This window comes from Bacillus rossius, chromosome 6, assembly GCF_032445375.1.
Source record: "Bacillus rossius redtenbacheri isolate Brsri chromosome 6, Brsri_v3, whole genome shotgun sequence".
Lineage (NCBI taxonomy): Eukaryota > Metazoa > Arthropoda > Insecta > Phasmatodea > Bacillidae > Bacillus > Bacillus rossius.
The window spans coordinates 1,536,441-1,557,265 of record NC_086334.1 but is presented as its reverse complement, the minus strand read 5'-3'; the positions used below and the strand labels follow the sequence as shown (position 1 = coordinate 1,557,265).

Below are 20,825 nucleotides of genomic sequence, written 5' to 3'. Positions count from 1 at the left end.
GAATGTTCTACAATCTTTTAGAATTTTCTGAAAGAAATATTAACTTTCAAATCTTCCTACAACTGTAGGTCAAGCAGAAAGGAATTTTTATATTTCTACTTTAAAATAATGTGTCAATGGGCAAAAAAATAAAATCGGTCTATACTATATCATTATAAAACAATGCCATCAAGTATTGACAATGCTTTACCCAGGTTAAAAAAAAAATAATTTATGATTTTTTATATTTTGGGCTTGGCGTTATGTCAACTTCAAAGCTTACCAATTGCCAAATGCAAGTCAACAAACTATCTCATAATTTATTAACCCTCTCATAATGTTTGTGACTTCCAAAGAAAGTCAAGCTATTCTAGTCATTATGCGTGTGAAATATTGTTGAGTTATGTTTAAAATTGTTGCTTACCTTGATAAGTGAGGGTTGCATGTACTTGTTCGGGGCCGTCTTCTTCACGTGTCAAGCTATTCTAGTCATTATGCGTGTGAAATATTGTTGAGTTAAGTTTAAAATTGTTGCTTACCTTGATAAGTGAGGGTTGTGTGTATTTGTTCGGGACCGTCTTCTTCACGTGTAAAATACTTATAGGTCATTCTAATTTTGTTACAATATAATAATATTTATTGTACTTTAATAACCGTTGGCTTTTTTCCTAACAGGAGAAAAAATGGCGGATGACTCGGGGAACGAAGACCAGTGGCTTTACGGCGATGCAACAGAAACTACTGATCATGAAATACAAGATAAAACAGTCGATGATTCATCAGAAGAAAAAACAGATCGATCACGTGTAAATGATATAGCAGATGATAGTCATGATAAGGTAAGTTTGTAAGTGAAGTTACGTGTAGGTATTAAACATTGTTTATCATCAGGTGTAAATTTCACCGGTAGGTAAAAAAGACGGATTCCTGACTGGAAAAATGGCAGTAAGGCTAGAGTCACGACATTGCTCTGCTCCCGTTGATTTCCCAGTGAGCTTTGATTATTGTGGAGTTGAAAACTTTGCTCTTGGAGCGATTGCAGGCTGTGCACCCGTCTACTTGCACCATTTAAGGCATCGTTGAGTAGTTAAGCAAACAACAGGGGAAATTGTAATTGTTCCTTTTTGTGTATCCCGTTTATACCAAAGTTTTATAATTCATATTTTCAAAATCAAATATATATTGGTAATGGTAAATGCTTGTGTGCTTGTAATTAGGCTCTTGCCTGGTAGCAAGGAGTCCCTTCTTTATCCCCCCGCTTCCTGGAGCCGCTTCTCTGGAGTCCTCTCCTCTCACACCTAGTATCTTCCCCCAAACACTCCCACCCTGTCGTCATGATTACGGCTGATTATAATGATAGAGTTGTATGTAATCTAATGGGAGTTTTTGTGATTACAACTAAAAAGGCAGGTTAATTTTGGTAGCCTGTTTTGTAATGTTGCAGTCACCAACTGAAGTGAAGTTAGCTTCGAATTTCAGCTTCGACATGGCACGCGTACCATGCTTGGACGTAGTTATGCTAAAAGGAACCAACCCACAATTTTGTTATATTTTATTTGAAAATAAATTAAAATAGTACAAGGTTGATTGTACCGTTGTTACTATTATTATATCAGTATTTATACTAGACCATTAAAATTATACCCACATTATGTTATCAATACCAGAATTACAATTTATAATTAACATTTTAACTTCAAAATATTCAGAATAGGTTTCATGTTGGTTGGTTCCTTTTTGCATAACTACGTCCACATATGGTTCAACACAAAACGCCAGTAAAATGGAAAAAGCGCGTAGTGCAAAAACAGCATATAACAAATGTTACCAGATTTAAACAAATTAGTGAAATATAGTAGATAATATAGATGTAAGGGTTCCTTTAACAGTTATAAAGAGTATATGTTCTAAATAAACTATTCAACCTTTAAATTACCAACTAAGAGCTTGAGAAAAATGAGACCGATTTCTTGAGGCCTACAAAGATAAAAATAAACTATGTAACTAGCTGTTAGTAAATGGTGGTTACTAAGCATAATTAGCACTGTAGAAAAACGAATCAGCTACGTGGAGATTAAACTGCAAGTAGTAACTGTTGAGTATCAGCCTATTAAATATACCATGTTTGAAAGCTTACAAACTTATCTAGCAGAGAGTGTGAATCTTAAAAAAAATTTTATATATATATTTAAAAAAATATTCAAGTACCTAGTGTCCTGTGTGAATGGTTTATTAGTTAGGGTAAATATGTAGTGTACGGATTAGCGTCAAAAATTTTTTTAAAAATCTGAAATAACTTTCATTATATGCTCTTTTACGTCCTCTTTTCATTACAGCCTGTGGAGATGAGAAATTCCAATTACTTTTGGAGATATCGCCGTTCTTATTTTGCAATACAAGACATGTAATCATTCGACTGCCTGCATTTTATATTTTGCCGTGTGTGCGTGAATGCCTAAATAACAGAAATTTTCCATTAGGTAAGGTTAGTTACATTATAAATACTTCAAAATAAACAGAAATTAAAAATAATATCAATTAATTTTACTTGTATAGTTTTAAGTATTTATAATGTAACTGACCTGACATAACAAAACGGGACAAATGTAGATTAGGTCAGGTCAGCTACATTATAAATACTTTGAAACTGAACGGACATTAAAAATAATAAAATTAATTTTAATGGTTGTTTAGTTTTAAAGTACATATTTATAATGTAACTGACCTGACCTAACAAACCGGGACAAAGGATGAACAGTAGGAACTCACGTAATTTTCTTTTTACATGATGTAGTTGTTCACGTGTGGGACCTAAGATGCACATAAAGTTCTGCCATTCCCGATTACACCCGAACAATTCACCTTCAGCCAACTTCGGGATTTGTTTTATTTTTGCGCAGGAAAAATTAATTCAAATATTAAATGTGGTCGGTTAGGTTAGCTACATTAAAACACTTTAAAACACTATGGACGGTTAGTTAGGTTAGTATAGCTACATTAAAATAAACAGAGACATATAAATGTTAATAAATAAGCCCGAGGTTGGCCGAAGGTGAATTGTTCGGGTGTAATCGGGAATGGCAGAACTTAATGTGCATCTTAGGTTTCCCCGTTCACGTACATCGCAAAAAAAAAAAAATCATACGTGTAGCAACAATGGTGATTGAATGCTGCATGAGTGCACAGGATGAAAATTTAAAAATTCGATATCTCCTAAAATATTTGGAATTTATTTCCGCCGGGTTTAATTGAAAGAGGAAGTTAAAGAGCACAGAATAAAAGTATTTTCGGAATTTTAAATTTTTTTTTACAAATATCGCCCAAATATGAAAATTAAAAAACTTGATATCTCCTAAAGTATTTGGAATTTCTTATCTCCGCAGGCGGTAATGAAAAGAGGACGTAAAAGAGCATATAATGAAAGTTATTTCAGATTTTTAAAAAAAAATTTTGACGCTACTCCGTACACTACATATTTACCTTAGTTAGGTTAGCAAAATTAAAAATACTGTAAATTTGTGTGAACTGTCAGTCAAAATGTCAGAAGTGAATTTTTTTTAAGTCTCTCTTTTAGATTTACCTACTGTTTTATTTTTATTTTATTGCATTTAATAATTTGTTCACCTCACAGATTTACTTTTCTTTATAGCCAATGCTAATACGGGATTTTCAGAATCCAGCCGGAAGTAATAAATATGCCTTTGTAGAATAATATACCAAAATTTGAATTATTTTCCTTATAAAAGCCCTATAGCCTTACTTAATTTACATCCACATAGTCTTGATAATCTAAGGAATAACCAATCAAAAACAAAGAGTTAATTTTTTTAAAAGTTTTTGTACTATAAATGTAAATATTTAATGTGAATGGACTGAAACCTTAATTTGTCTAATGCTACATTTGTCTAATAACTTCCAACTGGAATTTTGTGGGAACCAGTTGTTAAATACACCTGTGTAATTGTACAAAGATACTTGTTAACATGTAATTTCATTTACATATTCTTTTTCTAAGTTGTGACAACATCAAGTAAAATCATGTGTAGGGAATATGCTAAACATCATGAAAATAATATAATATATTAATAACTTAGTTTTCATGCCATTTAAGAGTGACAAATTAGCTAAACATTGGAAATTGGCTGTTTGCAGGTAGGAATACAAACTCACGTACTGTTTCACAGCAGATTTTTCAAAATGTTTTAACCTACATTACTGTTGCTTTATAATGAACTTGTGCTCCACTTTGTACTGGAACCACATGATCAGAAATAGCACTTGGAATTCACAAAGTACTCAGGGTTATTAAGTCAAAGTGTGAACCACTCTTCTTTGATTTCAGGCAACAGAACCCACTGAAAACAGCTCTGCGTCGGTAAGTTAAGACTCGTTAGTCTAGAACATTGCAAACCTTATACTTTGCACTGAAACTGCAACTTGCACTCAAACTACGTTGTGAAATTTCTTGGCCTTTTTTTTTTACGATATTGTGTGTGGGAATGAGGCCTATGACATAATGATTATTTGCTTTGAAGACTAGCCTTTAGGTCCTATCTGAAAACTCAACTCCTTCGTTCAATCTACATGCACTGTGTTAAGCCCTGATGTGTTGTGGTTGAAGTGGGTATAAATTAAATTGATTTTTTCCTTGCATACATGCCAATTTATTCTTTTGGGTTTATTAGACATTAGCTGTATTTCCATTAGGCTATGGATTTGTTTAAGACTTTTGCATTAAAACCACCTTAAAATTATTTTTTATAATATTACATCCATTTAAGTATGTACCCCTCAAATTTAGGAGACTTGTGTAGGTATATAGTTGTGGATCTTCTAGTCAATCATTTTGACTGACTGTGTGTGATTCTGAAGGGTTGCAGTTTAAGTTGTCAATATTTTCTTAGTCCGAAACACAAGCACGCATAAAAGATTCATGTGATGTGAATGTAACCTGTTCTTACGTGTCATGTCACTCAATTGCCTTTCCAAATTGCTATGAATACTGGCAAGATCTAGTATTTCTGGCAAAAACATTTTTTTTTTTAAAACTGACTGTGATACTTCTCAAGTTTAAATTTTTCTTATGTAGTGCAGTAGTGACGCAGACAGTGGCCTTTGGTTAATGCTGGAAAGTATAAATTCATTGACAAATTTTCCAAAAAACAGCTGTAGGTTGAGAGTCCGTTCGCAGGAAACAGGATGCTCTTGTCAGCCTCTTTGTCTGCACTTTATTTCAGAGGATGAGTTTTACTAAATCCTTTTTTTAATTTTTTTTTTTTTTTTAAATTTGTATTCCTCCTGATTAAATAAATGTCCGGACGAGCTGGGTCTGAATTAAAGTTTGTCTGCAACATTCCGAACCTGTGGACAGTCTGTATTTTTATCTGAATGTGAATTTGTCATATTCTCGGATGGAAAACTACCCGGTCTACATTTGCGATGTCCGAATGCACTAATTTAGACAGTAGTCACCAGACTGCAGTGATTATAGAGTGCCAAAATAAACGTCTTTTCATTGTTTGTGTTTATTGTTGCACTAATGCACTAATTAAAATTTTGTCTTTGTCTTCTTAGCTTCCTATCACATCGCCCATTACTTTCTGTACAAGAGCACATTCTCGACGGCAAACCGGAAACTGCGCAAATAATAAGTATTCTTCTTTGGCTACCGACACACAGATTGGGACCGAAAGTTCGAGTTGGACCACCGTCCAGGCCACCCGTGGACCAGTCGGTGATGAGTGTCCGTCAGACACGCTGTTTGGGGCGTTGCCGGTGCGGACCTGGTGGGACGAGGCCGTGCTCGTGGGACAGCGGTGGAACGTGTGGTGTGTCGTGTGTCGCAGGAGGCAGCCCCGCAGCCCGCCGCCATCCCCGCCCCGGTGCCGGGGGAAGCCGAGGGCGACGACGAGCAGTCGCAGGACAAGGACGAGGAAGGCGAGTTTCAGACAAACATCCCGGAGTAAAAGTACGGTGTGACGAAATTCGCCAGCCGCATGGTTGACAAAAATAGGCCCTGGCTTAAAGCGGGCTTCAAAAAATTTCTGAGTTACAAAATTATCTTATTAATAACATAAGTGCTTTGTTTTAATAAGTTTTAAGGAGAAAAAACTTAACATTACTGAACGTGTTAACGTAATTCTCGACTATTGTTCATTAAGAGCATGTCTGCCAACTACAACACTTAAATTGCTAACCACAATACTTGCCTTATGGCAGGGTGTAATACAAACATTGGCTAAACACTTTGTGAAGTCAAAGCTACCTATGTCTACGTTGGGCTCAAGTTCCAGGCAATGGAGGAAACGGTTAATTAGTAAAGAGTATGCTAACACTTATTGATTTGACACATTATTTATTCATTGCATTTTATTACTACAAGAGTGCCATTACATTGCTATGGTGCATACACAGAAATTAAAAACTCATGTAGATTTAAAAAATATGCTACTTCGAATCTTTATCATCTTACTACTACTAATCTTGCCCTTATTTGTTGGTATTGTTACTTCATGACCATGCAGCAAATCAAAGTGCTACTTCGAAGGGCTGGTGTATTTTTGGCTACAGGTATAATATGTATATGTTACAGCTATTAATGTTTGTTACTGTGGAATCTTACTATCTGTATAGTTCTGTTTTGGTGCAAGATTTCAGCACACTTCTCGTAAGTGGGGAAAAGATTATGTGGGGAATTGCGATAAAAACCGAAATAACGCCGTAAAGCATGTAACAGCGAAATGCAAGTACACCATATAGCCTGAAATGTGAATAAATTCATTTAATTAATGAGCTGAGCCTGGATGTGACGTAACAACCCAGATTACAGCCTTCCTCATGCAATCCAGTAATAATAATTTGTTATAATTTTTTGTCATATTTCAGGTTAGATTTAAAGTTTTTCCTTTTTTCAAAGTTTTTGTAAATGTAATTCGAGTTTATTGTTTTTATTTTTTAAAATTCATAAATCTATTTTTGAAGTAATAAAAACAATAAACCCAGAGAATTACGTTTACAAAAACTTTGAAAAAGGAAAAACTTTAAATCTAACCTGAAAGATGACAAAAAATTTATAACAAAAGATTATTACTGGATTGCATGAGAAAGGCTGTAATCTGGGTTTTTACAACGTACCTGCACAACCGCTAATTCACTTCCTAACTGAATCAAGTCCAGAGGCAGTTACATGGCATTAGATGACACTTGTAATGATTTCTCCTGGGGTGACTAACTGCTTGTCTGGTGAGCTTAATAGACAAAAGAAAAGAAAAATTGGGCACAATCTAGGCTACACACATTTTTTTTGTTCATGAAATAAAGTTCTCAAATGATGACGTAGTAGAATGTTCAGAGTTTCTGAATACCTGAAAACATATCAAGGTTTTAGCAATAACTTAATATTAAGCAAGAGTTAAATCTATAGCTACTCAACTTAATACTGTTACATATTACCAGTCTTGTTGTATATGCTAAATCACAATGTATATTTGTAGCTAGTCAGATTGAATTGCATCAAGTTAAAATGTTATATTATATATAATACTGTATAGCTTGTGAAAAGCTTATATTGATTGTGCTCACGTGTTAAAGAGCATTCCACAGATGTTTTGAGGTTAGGAAAACAGTTAGGTACATGTTGCCAGCTCCCCGGTGTTCGGGTCTTCAGCAGTAATGAAATGTAATGGCTTGGCAGCTTGGCAGTTGCGGCGAGCTCTGGCGGTGGGGTTGACGGGCGCGGGGTGTGTGTGCCGCAGCCAAGGAGAACGGGACGGGGACGGGAGATGACGAGGACGACAGTGACGAGGATGACGTGCACGTCATCATCAACGACATCAAGACCAGCCCCACCTACACCAGCCTGAACATCAAGCGAGGGGGGCTGCTCACGTCCTCCGGGGGCGCCGACAAGCTCAAGGTGAGATGATCGTGTGCCTCACTCAGCCCGGCTTGTTCACGTTCTACCATTGTTTATTATAATAGTTTTACTGTTTGTTTATTGACGTGACAACGTCTAATAAATAGATGAACGCTGGCTGCACGCACGAAAAAGAGTCCCGTTACGCTGTGTCCCGTTACATTCATTTTACGCTTGCGTCACATCTTTCTCTCTTCCACTTGATTGGAACAACCATCAATTTGACTTTTTCGAGGCACATTAAACTTGAAACACTCCCATTTGTTTCCTACTTTGCCTGTCATCGTCCTATCCTTAACAGAATAACACAGATTGGAAGAAGTTAAATAGCAACCACGTATAAAAGTTATAGTTAAAATAATCTGTTTGTTAAAGTAATAAACAGATTTGAATTAATGAGTGCAAATAAAAGTAAATTTATCAATTAAATTGTAGATTTCATTTCACTCCTTTGTATTCATACAAAATACTGATAATTCAATAAAAAAATATTCAATTCATAAAAGTATGCAATCATTTCATCAATGTTTTGTTATGACGTCACGTTAAACTATTGTCCGTAAACCGACTTTACAGACAACCAATTTTTTTGAAACCATAGTATCTATTGACAGTATTTATTACAGTTGGAGTCATTTTGAAAGAAAAAAACAGATAATTCAGTGCTGAAACCAATTATTATTTCACAGGAGAAACTGTTTGTAGCAGTTGGGTCACTATTAATAACAAGGCATTGCATTAAGGTATGTGCTATGCTCAAACAGGGACAAAATGTTTGATATTAAATTAAGTGTTATAAAAATATTGTTAACAAAAACACTTGAAACTGAGATATCTGGCAACAGAGCGCACTGAACAAGGACTGTGCTAATGGCAGGAATGATGCATTGGAGAGAGAGAGTGAATGCCATTTAGAATGCACTTTGCTATCCAAGGATGAGACATGCTATAATGAATGGTCCAAACCCAATTATCTTTGGTAATTCAAATCACAAAGAGCACCTCAAATCCACCCTCAAATCCACCCTCAAATCCACCCTCAAATCCACCCTCAAATCCACCCTCAAATCCACCCTCAAATCCACCCTCAAATCCACCCTCAAATCCACCCTCAAATCCACCCTCAAATCCACCCTCAAATCCACCCTCAAATCCACCCTCAAATCCACCCTCAAATCCACCCTCAAATCCACCCTCAAATCCACCCTCAAATCCACCCTCAAATCCACCCTCAAATCCACCCTCAAATCCACCCTCAAATCCACCCTCAAATCCACCCTCAAATCCACCCTCAAATCCACCCTCAAATCCACCCTCAAATCCACCCTCAAATCCACCCTCAAATCCACCCTCAAATCCACCCTCAAATCCACCCTCAAATCCACCCTCAAATCCACCCTCAAATCCACCCTCAAATCCACCCTCAAATCCACCCTCAAATCCACCCTCAAATCCACCCTCAAATCCACCCTCAAATCCACCCTCAAATCCACCCTCAAATCCACCCTCAAATCCACCCTCAAATCCACCCTCAAATCCACCCTCAAATCCACCCTCAAATCCACCCTCAAATCCACCCTCAAATCCACCCTCAAATCCACCCTCAAATCCACCCTCAAATCCACCCTCAAATCCACCCTCAAATCCACCCTCAAATCCACCCTCAAATCCACCCTCAAATCCACCCTCAAATCCACCCTCAAATCCACCCTCAAATCCACCCTCAAATCCACCCTCAAATCCACCCTCAAATCCACCCTCAAATCCACCCTCAAATCCACCCTCAAATCCACCCTCAAATCCACCCTCAAATCCACCCTCAAATCCACCCTCAAATCCACCCTCAAATCCACCCTCAAATCCACCCTCAAATCCACCCTCAAATCCACCCTCAAATCCACCCTCAAATCCACCCTCAAATCCACCCTCAAATCCACCCTCAAATCCACCCTCAAATCCACCCTCAAATCCACCCTCAAATCCACCCTCAAATCCACCCTCAAATCCACCCTCAAATCCACCCTCAAATCCACCCTCAAATCCACCCTCAAATCCACCCTCAAATCCACCCTCAAATCCACCCTCAAATCCACCCTCAAATCCACCCTCAAATCCACCCTCAAATCCACCCTCAAATCCACCCTCAAATCCACCCTCAAATCCACCCTCAAATCCACCCTCAAATCCACCCTCAAATCCACCCTCAAATCCACCCTCAAATCCACCCTCAAATCCACCCTCAAATCCACCCTCAAATCCACCCTCAAATCCACCCTCAAATCCACCCTCAAATCCACCCTCAAATCCACCCTCAAATCCACCCTCAAATCCACCCTCAAATCCACCCTCAAATCCACCCTCAAATCCACCCTCAAATCCACCCTCAAATCCACCCTCAAATCCACCCTCAAATCCACCCTCAAATCCACCCTCAAATCCACCCTCAAATCCACCCTCAAATCCACCCTCAAATCCACCCTCAAATCCACCCTCAAATCCACCCTCAAATCCACCCTCAAATCCACCCTCAAATCCACCCTCAAATCCACCCTCAAATCCACCCTCAAATCCACCCTCAAATCCACCCTCAAATCCACCCTCAAATCCACCCTCAAATCCACCCTCAAATCCACCCTCAAATCCACCCTCAAATCCACCCTCAAATCCACCCTCAAATCCACCCTCAAATCCACCCTCAAATCCACCCTCAAATCCACCCTCAAATCCACCCTCAAATCCACCCTCAAATCCACCCTCAAATCCACCCTCAAATCCACCCTCAAATCCACCCTCAAATCCACCCTCAAATCCACCCTCAAATCCACCCTCAAATCCACCCTCAAATCCACCCTCAAATCCACCCTCAAATCCACCCTCAAATCCACCCTCAAATCCACCCTCAAATCAGAAGCTAGGTCTCGAGGGTCAGAGTGAATCAAGTACAAGAAATAAAAATTAGTATTAATTTTGGTGTTAAATCATTCAACACTTTAAATTTTAATTTTTTCAAATAGTTACCATGGTAAAAACTCCTCATAATGTTCTTGTTTAGTGAGCAGAATGTGTTGTACCTATGGATGTTCTTAGTGTTGAAAAATATTTCGGTGATATTTGATGTTGCTTTAGATCTTTGCATGTCCTCGTTATCTGGATGTTAAACCTCTGGGGGGTAAAGTATGAAATACCTGTTGGTGTTGCTAGTTGTCCCGACTAGCCTGCTCGGTGTGAAGTGCTGAGTGTCGAGTGTCTCTGTGTCTGTGCAGCAACCGGGCAAGTTCTCCATCGAGGAGTTTGAGGCGGTCGGCTCCATCAATGGCGTGCCCGCTCACGAGTACAACCTGGACTCCGTGGAGGACAAGCCGTGGAGGAAGCCCGGCGCGGACATCACCGGTGCAGTACTGTTGTGGCGTGTTCCACACCTCAATTGTATTTTACTTGTATTTTCCCAAAAAATTTAAATTTAATTGAAAATTAGCAAAAATAGCAATCTAAAGGGAAATGCGCCAAAAAAATCTCATCTATCCCAAGCTGCAAATTTTTCCCGCCCCTAGCTATAATCTTAGCACATTGGAATATTTATCATGAAGTATTTTTTTTTGTTATTGGATCATTGAGATTTTTTTTAAGTAAATTTTTGTTCGATTGCGATTATGAAATGCTTGACTCCGAACTTCCAGGTTAGCTGGAATACATTGCTATGTAAGTCTTTGGTACTAAACAGTTTTGTGTTTTATAATTTTTATAAATACTTACTAAGATCTAGAGTATCTTGTTTGAACTAAATTAACATCTATCTTTGGGATTATAGGTCTGCGAGTGTGGGACTTTGAAATCGAGCTCCAGCCAAATATCTAGTTGGAGCATTAGATATTTTTTTTAGAATTTTTCTTTTGACTGGGAATTGTAGCATTTTCTTGGAGTGAAATGGAAGTAAACCTGCATACTACTGACTGGATTGATCTTCGAGCCCGATTTGTCTGGAATGCCAGCTCAGCCTTACTACCACGCAAAACCATTCCATTTCAATTGTTCATACAGGCACATGTGTGATTACAATTATTGTTGAATTCACAATTTCTTTGTTTTAAAATAATGTAAATATAATTAAAATGTGGAACTAATTTAAATTAAATCAGTCGGCCATAATTAAAAACATTTCATTTTCATTTTGAAATTTCAAATGTATTAACTGTGTTAGTATTTGATATTGCCAATATTTCTAGTATCTGTGAATGGTGGTGTGAAAATAGATTTATCCTTCATTTATTAGCTTCAGTAGCAAGACAGTAAGTTTAGGATCCAGTTATATGGCAGTTACAAGAATTGCTAGCGGTATATTATATCGCTGCGGGAAGTATAATTTTCAATCATAGACCTAATTAAGACTCCTGAATATGCAAAAGAATTGAAATTCAAAAGAATTTTTCTTAGTAATTGGTGTTATTCTTTCATAGTTAGTAATTTTGAACTGTTTGTACAATTCGTATGTATTAAACTATATTATATTTATTTATGTATGCCTCTACAGTGGTTCATTTACCTTACAGCATTTTAGGTTAGTGTCAGTGCTAGGCTTATGTTAAGTGTAATTACAATAATTGACAAAAGTCCATAATGTTCCACTGAAATGACCTGTTAAGATATCTTTTATATAAATTAAATGTTTTAATGATTTCAAAATACATACGCCACTTCTAACAATTAAAAATTGTACTTTATGGTTCAGTTTACTTTTTTTTTTTTTTTTTTTTTACACACTGTATATTTTTATATAGACATTTGGAAAACACGTAATGAACTGTGTTGTATTTTGCCTGGAGCCCAGCACGAACTTGAAACTGCAGGCTCGCAGCCCTAGTGCCTGCTGCAGCGTCCGGCCGGGAGCCGAGTGTGTGAGAGCGGGGGGCCGGAGGGGAGGGTGGTGTGCGCAGACTACTTCAACTACGGCTTCAACGAGGACACGTGGCGGGCGTACTGCGAGCGCCAGAAGCGCCTGCGCATCCACGAGTCGGGCGTGGGCCTGGCGCAGCTGGGCAGCACGGGTGCCGGCCGGGGAGTCATCCCGGTCGCCATCACCAATGACAACTCCAAGTACTCGGGCTTCATGGGGCCCAAGAAGGCGGGGCCGCCGCCCGGCCGCCGGCTGGCGGGCACCATCGACGTCATCGGCGTGGGCGGCCTGGCGTCCCGGCGCAACAGCGAGAAGGGGACGCCGCCCAAGGAGAACGTCATCCAGGTCCGATATGCCGCACTCCCGGGGACAAGTAGTTACTTGGTGGATTGCGATAAAACAGAAATAACACAGCAAAGCATGTTGATGCAACACACAACACCACAATGTAAGTTAATACACCGTTCATCTCACCATGCACATCAAAGAACATTTAAAAAACTCATATATTACCTCTTCCACCCCCACCCCCCAATGGAAAGGCAGTGACACTCTTAACTTACCTTATCAATGTATGTGCGTGCCTGCAAATTCACAAATGACAGGGGGTAAAAAAAAATCTATATTTTGTAGTAACCTGTGCTTCTCAGTAAACTAAATTAAAACAGGCAACATTTTTAAGTTGATCAGAAGTTAACGCTACGTAAGTTAAGAAGGAAATATTTATATCCAATATATGCAAGTTAAAATTACATTCAAATACCTATGTGGGGTGAGAGTTCTTCAAGTCATTATAAATCAGGTTCGTCTTTAATAATATACTCTTTAAAATATAATACAATACATTATCTCCAGATCAAAAAATTGTACTAAAGTGCATGGATCAGAAATAATTAATTTAATTTGTTTTATTCTCAAGATTTTATTGTTTTATTGAATCAGTTTTAAACCATAAATTTTGGCTAGTTTATTTTTTTTTGTTCACACAAAAAAAAAGTTTTTAGAGCTATTTATTAAAAATGATTTTATCTTAAAAATGCATCATATAAATTTTACCCTATTTTGGTAACACCAAAATTCTCTACTCTTAAAATGAAATTGGACTTAAAACCATAAAATGTTTCCTCCACTGATTAGTGATTGTGTAATGTAAAGCCATGGTCGTCATGAACTGGCCTGCGTGTGTGTGCAGGTGATGACGGCGGACCGGCGGGAGTACAGCCGCAAGCCGTTCCCGGACATGTCGGTGCCCCCGCCGGCGGCCTTCGACCTGCCCCCTCCCCCGCACGGCGTGATCCCCCCGGCCTTCCCCCCTCCGCCCGGCCACATGGACGGCTACGGCTCGGACTTCTACTCGGGCGACGCCGACCCGTACTACCAGGCGTACGAGCCCACCCAGGACCTGCAGTGGAAGGACAATGTACGTCTCCCTTCCCGCTTGGCTCTGGCACAGCCCGCACCTATGTTCTGGCTCTCTGTTGATTTGATCGTCAGTTAATTAATTATAAATAATTATTAAGAATTTCATTACGCTTTTTTTTATCAAATAAAATAACAACACATTAAATACTATTTTTAAATTGAAATTTGTTGCATTTCTCTTCTAAGCGTTAAGTTATTTTTATGTGAAAGGATGCATCATATTTATTTATATATACTTTCCCCATTTTTTATTTAAAAATTTTCTGTACCTGTTATTTATAAAGTTTGGCAGGATATTTAATGACTTAACATAAACTTTTTGCTGAAAAATTGTTTGAGGTTCTTTGTTCAGTCAATGCTGTGTGGGGTGCGTGAGTAAATGTGTGTTAAATGGTGATTTGTTGAAAAATGTACCATAAGCATTTGAGTGTTTAGTTTACCTAATTTGTAGGGCTGGGCGATTAATCGAAAATTACGATTTCGATTCGATTCCGTAAATAATCGAAATCGTTTGTTCTTTAAAATTAAGATTCGAAAAATTCGAACTTTGTCTAGGTCATTTGCATCACAAATTCCGTTAAATTGCACATAAACTTTGTTTGTACGTAAATCCTCAACGAATATTCCATTTAGCGACGTTCTTCATATCTACGAACTTTGGTTCTGCCAAACACTCATGATTCATAAGCAATATTTACCTCCAATCCTCTAAATAACAGCACTCATTTTGTTCAAAATGGGAAGAAAAAAAAAAATCTTTATTACAAACGGCCGAGAAACACATTAATTATGCAATTGGAAAGTCCACGAACCAATTGTCCAATAATTTTCATTTCTGGGCTGTGAATATAACCTCAATCACCGAAAGCGGTAAATAAACACTACCTTAGCTTCAAAGATATGATATGATCGTGCACGCAACACTTCCACAAAATGGCTGCCGAATTGTATGCAACTTGAGCTCTAATGGTAGCAAACTTCAGTACCACGGCTTGGACATAAAAAAGTCTGATTCTTCCATCGAAGCTGTGCAGTTGTTGCACTATATCTGTGATAACCACTTTGTTTTGGTTATGGGTTCCGCTTTTATACGTTTTTTTAAGTGAGGAAGTTTGATAGCTACACATGTGGTAGTTGTGTTCTTTTTCTTTGTCTTAACATATATGCCTTCACTGCAGTATCACAGATGCCGACGACATTAATGGAAAATGCAAGAGCGTTAGTACTGGAAATGAGAAATGATCCATCATGTTTATTTTATTTTGTCACGTCCTCACGTCCAATACCGTGTTGAGTTTCTAGTGTGAAAACAATCTTTGTGCTGATTGTAGAAATGAGTGGAAACGTGAAAGGTGCATTTAAAGGTCGAAGTGCGGTTTGGAAATTTTACGAAAAAGTGTCAGAAACACATTCAAAATGCAAAACATGTGGCAACAAACTTAAACAAGTTCATGGGAGCACAACCAGCATGGCTAAACATCTCGCAAAACACACTGACGTATATTCCGAATTTTTAAAATTGCAATCTCAAATGAAATCTGTGGTACTTCCATCTTCATCTGTACCTAAACAGGAAATTGTCCAGCAAACTGCATTTTCTAGGTTGGAAAAATATCCAAATGATCATCCCAGAGCAGTTTCCATTACCAGTGCAATAGGCAAAATGTTGGCAACAGATCTTTAACCATTCAGCATGGTCCAAGATACAGGTTTTAGAGACCTCGTGTCACTGGTTGAACCAAAATATAGCATGCCTGGCCGTAGAACATTTGCAAGGCGTGTAATTCCAGATCTTTATGAACATCATCTTGAAAGAATAAAAACAAAACTGGCAACAGACATTGACGGCGGAGTAAATTCCATAGCTTTAACCACAGACATGTGGACTTCACGAAGTAATGATTCTAAGAATGTTTGCCTACATTGTTAGAAATTTTTTTACACTTGTTTACCTTATGCAATTGCTCTAGAATTAAAGAATCGAATCGAAATCGAAATTTCAATTTTTTACAGTAATTTGAATCGGAATCGAATCGAAATGAAATCTGTGGAATCGCCCAGCCCTACTAATTTGTGTTTCGTCCGATTACTGGATTGACTCAATATTAAGACCTCCCCTTTTTTCTTTTTTTTAAATTTCAAAATATTAATTTTATATCTAATGCCATCCTTCATTGACTATATATATTATACTCTAGATGTGGCTTAGCTTTGACTGTCAAATTAAAATATGTTTTCAAAGTAATTACGCACTAAAAGAGGAATGTGTTAAACATGAATGAACACAGGTGTATTGCGTCTCATTCTTAGTTTGCAGTGTGCATTTTGCTGGGCATTCTCCTCTCTATCCAGTTCACGATCTCTGCCATTAGCACTGTCCTTTAGTATTTCATCATGACCACCAGCTATTCATTTTTTAATTAATTAATTTATTTTTTTAAATTTCTAAAGCATCATAACTGAAAAATGCCATCTTGGTTTCAACTGTTTTTATCAGCAATTTTTTTTATATCATATAATACAAAAAATTTTGGCTCTTTGAGCCAAGAAATCTAAATACTTAAAATGTAACATGTCATGAGGTTGTCCTACCTTAAAACTAACCCCACACTACTAGTATCTGTTGTCTCCAGTTTATACAGAAGGTGCTCATGTTTTGGTCGGGTGTTAAAGTTAGTTTCGGGCCCTCTGAAAACAGGCTGTCACCGCGGAGCGGGACAGGGCGCCGGGAGCGCGTGTGATAGTGTGCCGACGCTTGTTGTCGAGGCCTGGCAGCCGTCCGGACAGGCGGTGAAGGTGATGACGCCCCGCCCCATCGTGACGACGCTGGCGGGCCTGCCCCCCGACGCGCGGTCCCAGGACTCGCGGGGCAGCGAGGACACGTCTCGCCGGCGCGGCCGCTCCACCAGCCGCCTGGGCGACGACAAGGACCTGGTGGTGCCCGGCACGGAGAAGGATCCCCGGGAGCGCAAAGACCGCGGCGAGCGTGCCGAGAAGGAGCGGCACAGGGACAGGTGCGTCTCTCCCAAGTGTCTTCAACATGATACATGTGGTTCTCTCACAATTATGTTCCACAGATACTTGTTGTAATATAATGGCTGTGAAATGTCAGGCAGTGTCGGTGATCATCTTCACTTTTTAAACATAATTGACTTTTTTTGGAAATAACTTTCATAAATATTTTAATTTGCAGTGTACACTGCAGACATGTTTGAGATTTTTGATTAAACAAAATCAAAATTATTAAAAAAAAAAAAAATGGGTGCGTGCACTTATGTACGCGCGTAAGAAGTTATACTTCTTTGGCATCATTAAAAAATAGTTTTTAATTGCATATAAATAATTAATTACAATAAAATAATAAAAGGGCTGGAAAAAGATAGTTAACACAGTCAATAAAGTTCAGTTTAAATTTTAAAAATTAAATAAATAAAATTTAGAGAATAATAAATATATATGACATAATTTGTACTAAATATTATAAGATTCTTAATTTTAAATATTTATTATTGATTACTTAATATTTTAAAAGAAATAAATAAATTTATTAATAAATACAAAAATTTAATTTAAGTGTGTTAATTTTTTAAATATTTATTATTTTCTTAATTTAATATTAACTTTTCATTTTTATCAAAAAGTTTTCATTAAATATGTTCATTTCTTTTTATAAATATTATTTATTCAATTTAATAATAAATATTAAATGTTTATAAAATTTATTTCTTTATTTTGTAAATATTAAATAACCAATAATAATTTTTGACATTAATAATATTTAGTATTAATTATATTAAATAATAATATTTTAATTTATACCAATAAATAATACATACGGATGGTTAACCTCAATTATATTATTGGAGCACAATTTTTTTTTTTTTACTAATATTTACAAATAGTAAATAATATTAATCAAAATATTCAATTTAAATCACTACTGAATATAATTTATTAGCACATATATAATTCACACTTGTATGAAACTAAAACACGTGTTGTGAATGTAGTAACTAAAAACATGTGGATAAATATTATAAATATGAAAACGGTGATCAGAGGCGACGAGCGTGCCAACTTGTGCGACTAATAGAGGTTCTATTTCTATTTTGTTGGTAGCTTTTTTTCGAGACTTAATGAGCGTTTTAGCGGGCAGCTTCAACCTGTTAATTTTACGTTACATTGATGCGTGCGCATCTTAAAATTGCACTCATCATTTTTTCATAATGCATCTAAAGAAGTATTACTTCAAAAACTCCTCATCAGTTGTTGTTTAGTATTTGTTTAGTTTTTCTTATTTGATTCTAACAGGATGTCCACTTTCTGATAAGTCGGGGAAGTTGAAATTGGTCAGCGAAAGTCAGGGAATTTGTTTTAAACCTGGAAAAGTCGTGTAAATTCCTCAGCGATAGTAATTTGAAGGGAAAATGTCATGCTGTCACCCAGACTGTGTAGGCATTTTTTTTTATTTCGGATGGTGTGTTAGTGCGTAGTAATGCTCACTCACTATAAAATGGTAAATGCAAATTTCTGTTAGGTATGAAAAGAAATGAAGAATGTGTAGAGAGAACTAGGCCAGCTGTGGGGATAGAGGAGGCTGGATTTTCATTTTTGTTTGTTTGTTTGTTTTGGAAGTTAGAAATTATGGTCAGAAAATTTTATATTTTACTATAGATTGCAAAGAAGGTAAAGTATTTCAATCAGATTAGTTGGGAAGTTTGAAATTCTTGTTTCGGGGAAAGTTGGGGAAATTTCTATTACCCGTTTGTGTGGGCATGCTGAGTGATGTGACGGGCTGTGCCGTGTGTTCCGGGGGCAGGACGCACCGGAGGAAGGACCGGTCGCGGAGCCGCAGCACGGAGCGTCGCTCCCGCCGGCACAAGAGCCGCAGCCGCAGTCCCGGCCACCGCAGCCACCGCAAGAAGAAGTCCCGCCACGCCGAGCGCGAGAAGAGCAAGGAGGACACGGAGTGAAGAGCCTCCGTCTCTCTCGTGCGTCAGTGCTCTCGTTCGTGAAGCTGTGTTCAGCACATTTTCCTGGTCTACTTGTTTGTAAGATAAGAATTGATCATTTCTCACCTTCAAATGTCTTTGATTTTACCATCACCTGTTTCATTAAATACTACATATATGATGGGTGAAATAGCTACAGTCTATGTTATATGAAAAGTATATTATTTTATTATCATACCTAACTATTGTGGTGAAGTAATGATTTAAGTTTGTTACTCTTGGTTTAGGTCAATATTCCCTATTTTCTGGGTTTTAAATGGACTCTTTTCCACCTAGTACATAAGAAACATGTACAGTAAAACCTCGGTATAACAAACTTAAAGAGACTGATTTTGGGTGTGTTTGCTATAGTAAGATTTCTTTATAATAAGGTGAATTAAAAAGTAACATGTGATATGTACCACAAAAATAAATAGCTGTATAATTAATAGAGTTGAATTCGGAATGCTAGGGGCAATTTGCAGAGTCAGATAATTAAAAACTGAGCAGGTTAATCAAATGGACAAATACTTTACTTTGACTTAAGTCACGACTGTGCAAGCCGGCCTAAATGTTTTGGCTAAGTCGACCTTTTTGCCTCCCTGATCAACAGCATACCAAATGTACTATTTTTTTTTTCTTGAGGGGTACGTATATGAAACTTAAGCACATGTGACTAATTTTTAATTAAATGCTTTCTGATTCTGAAATATAAATACAGGTAAGTCAAGATTTTACTGGAAAAAATAAGGCTGCAGTTGACCACAAAAAAAAATATTAAAAAAATTTTACGACTTATGGTTTAAAATGCTTTCCAAGTAGGGGTGGTCAAATTTCATTAATGACGAAATCGCGAAATTTTAAAAAAATCACTTGCACATGATGTGTAATACAAATAACCTTACTTGGTAGTGATAAGACGTTAATATACTGCATTTCGTTTTATCGAAATTTGCTGTGATGCGCGAAATCCGTAGTTTTTCACGAAATATGACGAAATCACGATATTTGCGCGAAATTAACCTTTTTTATCGCGAAAAATCACGTTGACTCATTCTGGAACCTGCACAAAACGTTTATTATTACAAGAGGTTATATGTGAGATGCCATCTTTGCTTTTGTTTTTCTCTAGCACCCATAGAGTACAGAGTGGCAATAAACATCATCACTTTAGCTACTGGTGGACAAATCACAGATGGCGTTGGTAGTTAAGAGTGTCAAAATGTTCTATGATTTTATTTTCACGAGTGCGTGTCTGTCGAGTTTAAGTTCTTTATTTCCTAGTGGATGTGATATGTATCTCGCATTCTATGATCGTTTTCCGTTAAAGTTTTTGTGGCATGTTGGTCATATTACCGTGGTCACTGGATTTAAACATATAAAATGCCGAAAGTTGTGTTTTCGAAAGAGCTAAAGAATATTACGACGAAGGATTTTACGTGTTCAGTAAAGAAAAAGGCATCATGATGTGCAAATCGACTGTTAAAAACACTGTAAATTTCGAGCATCGCACAAGGTGAACAAAGATAGCTGTCAAGCATCGGGTTCTGGAACTAAGCGTCAAGTTACTCTAGAACCATATATTTCACGTATGAAAACTATTACATCCAGACGTATGCCTACTCAG

General features: G+C 37.4%; 1 protein-coding gene across 5 annotated transcripts; it reads left to right on the top strand.

Moving 5' to 3' along the window:
- Positions 1–332: 332 nt before the first annotated feature.
- LOC134532469 (pre-mRNA 3'-end-processing factor FIP1-like) lies at positions 333–19,292 on the top strand. 5 transcript variants are annotated; one of them, XM_063368885.1, is made up of 10 exons: positions 333–568; positions 655–818; positions 4,322–4,354; positions 5,826–5,916; positions 7,734–7,894; positions 11,158–11,284; positions 12,826–13,130; positions 13,978–14,205; positions 16,983–17,221; positions 19,027–19,292. In XM_063368885.1, the coding sequence occupies exons 2-10, from the start codon at positions 663–665 to the stop codon at positions 19,178–19,180; spliced, it is 1,494 nt and encodes a 497-aa protein (XP_063224955.1). In that variant the 5' UTR covers positions 333–568; positions 655–662; the 3' UTR covers positions 19,181–19,292. The 5 variants fall into 5 exon arrangements, with proteins under 5 accessions (XP_063224955.1, XP_063224957.1, XP_063224954.1 ...); XM_063368884.1 differs by having other exon boundaries at positions 335–495; positions 16,974–17,221; XM_063368883.1 differs by having other exon boundaries at positions 335–568; positions 16,974–17,221.
- The last annotated feature ends 1,533 nt before the right edge of the window (positions 19,293–20,825 follow it).

Bases quoted from the DNA above. Each gene is read 5' to 3' on its own strand.
- LOC134532469 (XM_063368884.1), top strand. From the start codon at position 663: ATGGCGGATGACTCGGGGAACGAAGACCAGTGGCTTTACGGCGATGCA. The intron at 14,206-16,973 runs GTACGTCTCCCT...CTTGTTGTCGAG, and splicing joins ACCTGCAGTGGAAGGACAAT to GCCTGGCAGCCGTCCGGACA. The intron at 17,222-19,026 runs GTGCGTCTCTCC...TTCCGGGGGCAG, and splicing joins AAGGAGCGGCACAGGGACAG to GACGCACCGGAGGAAGGACC.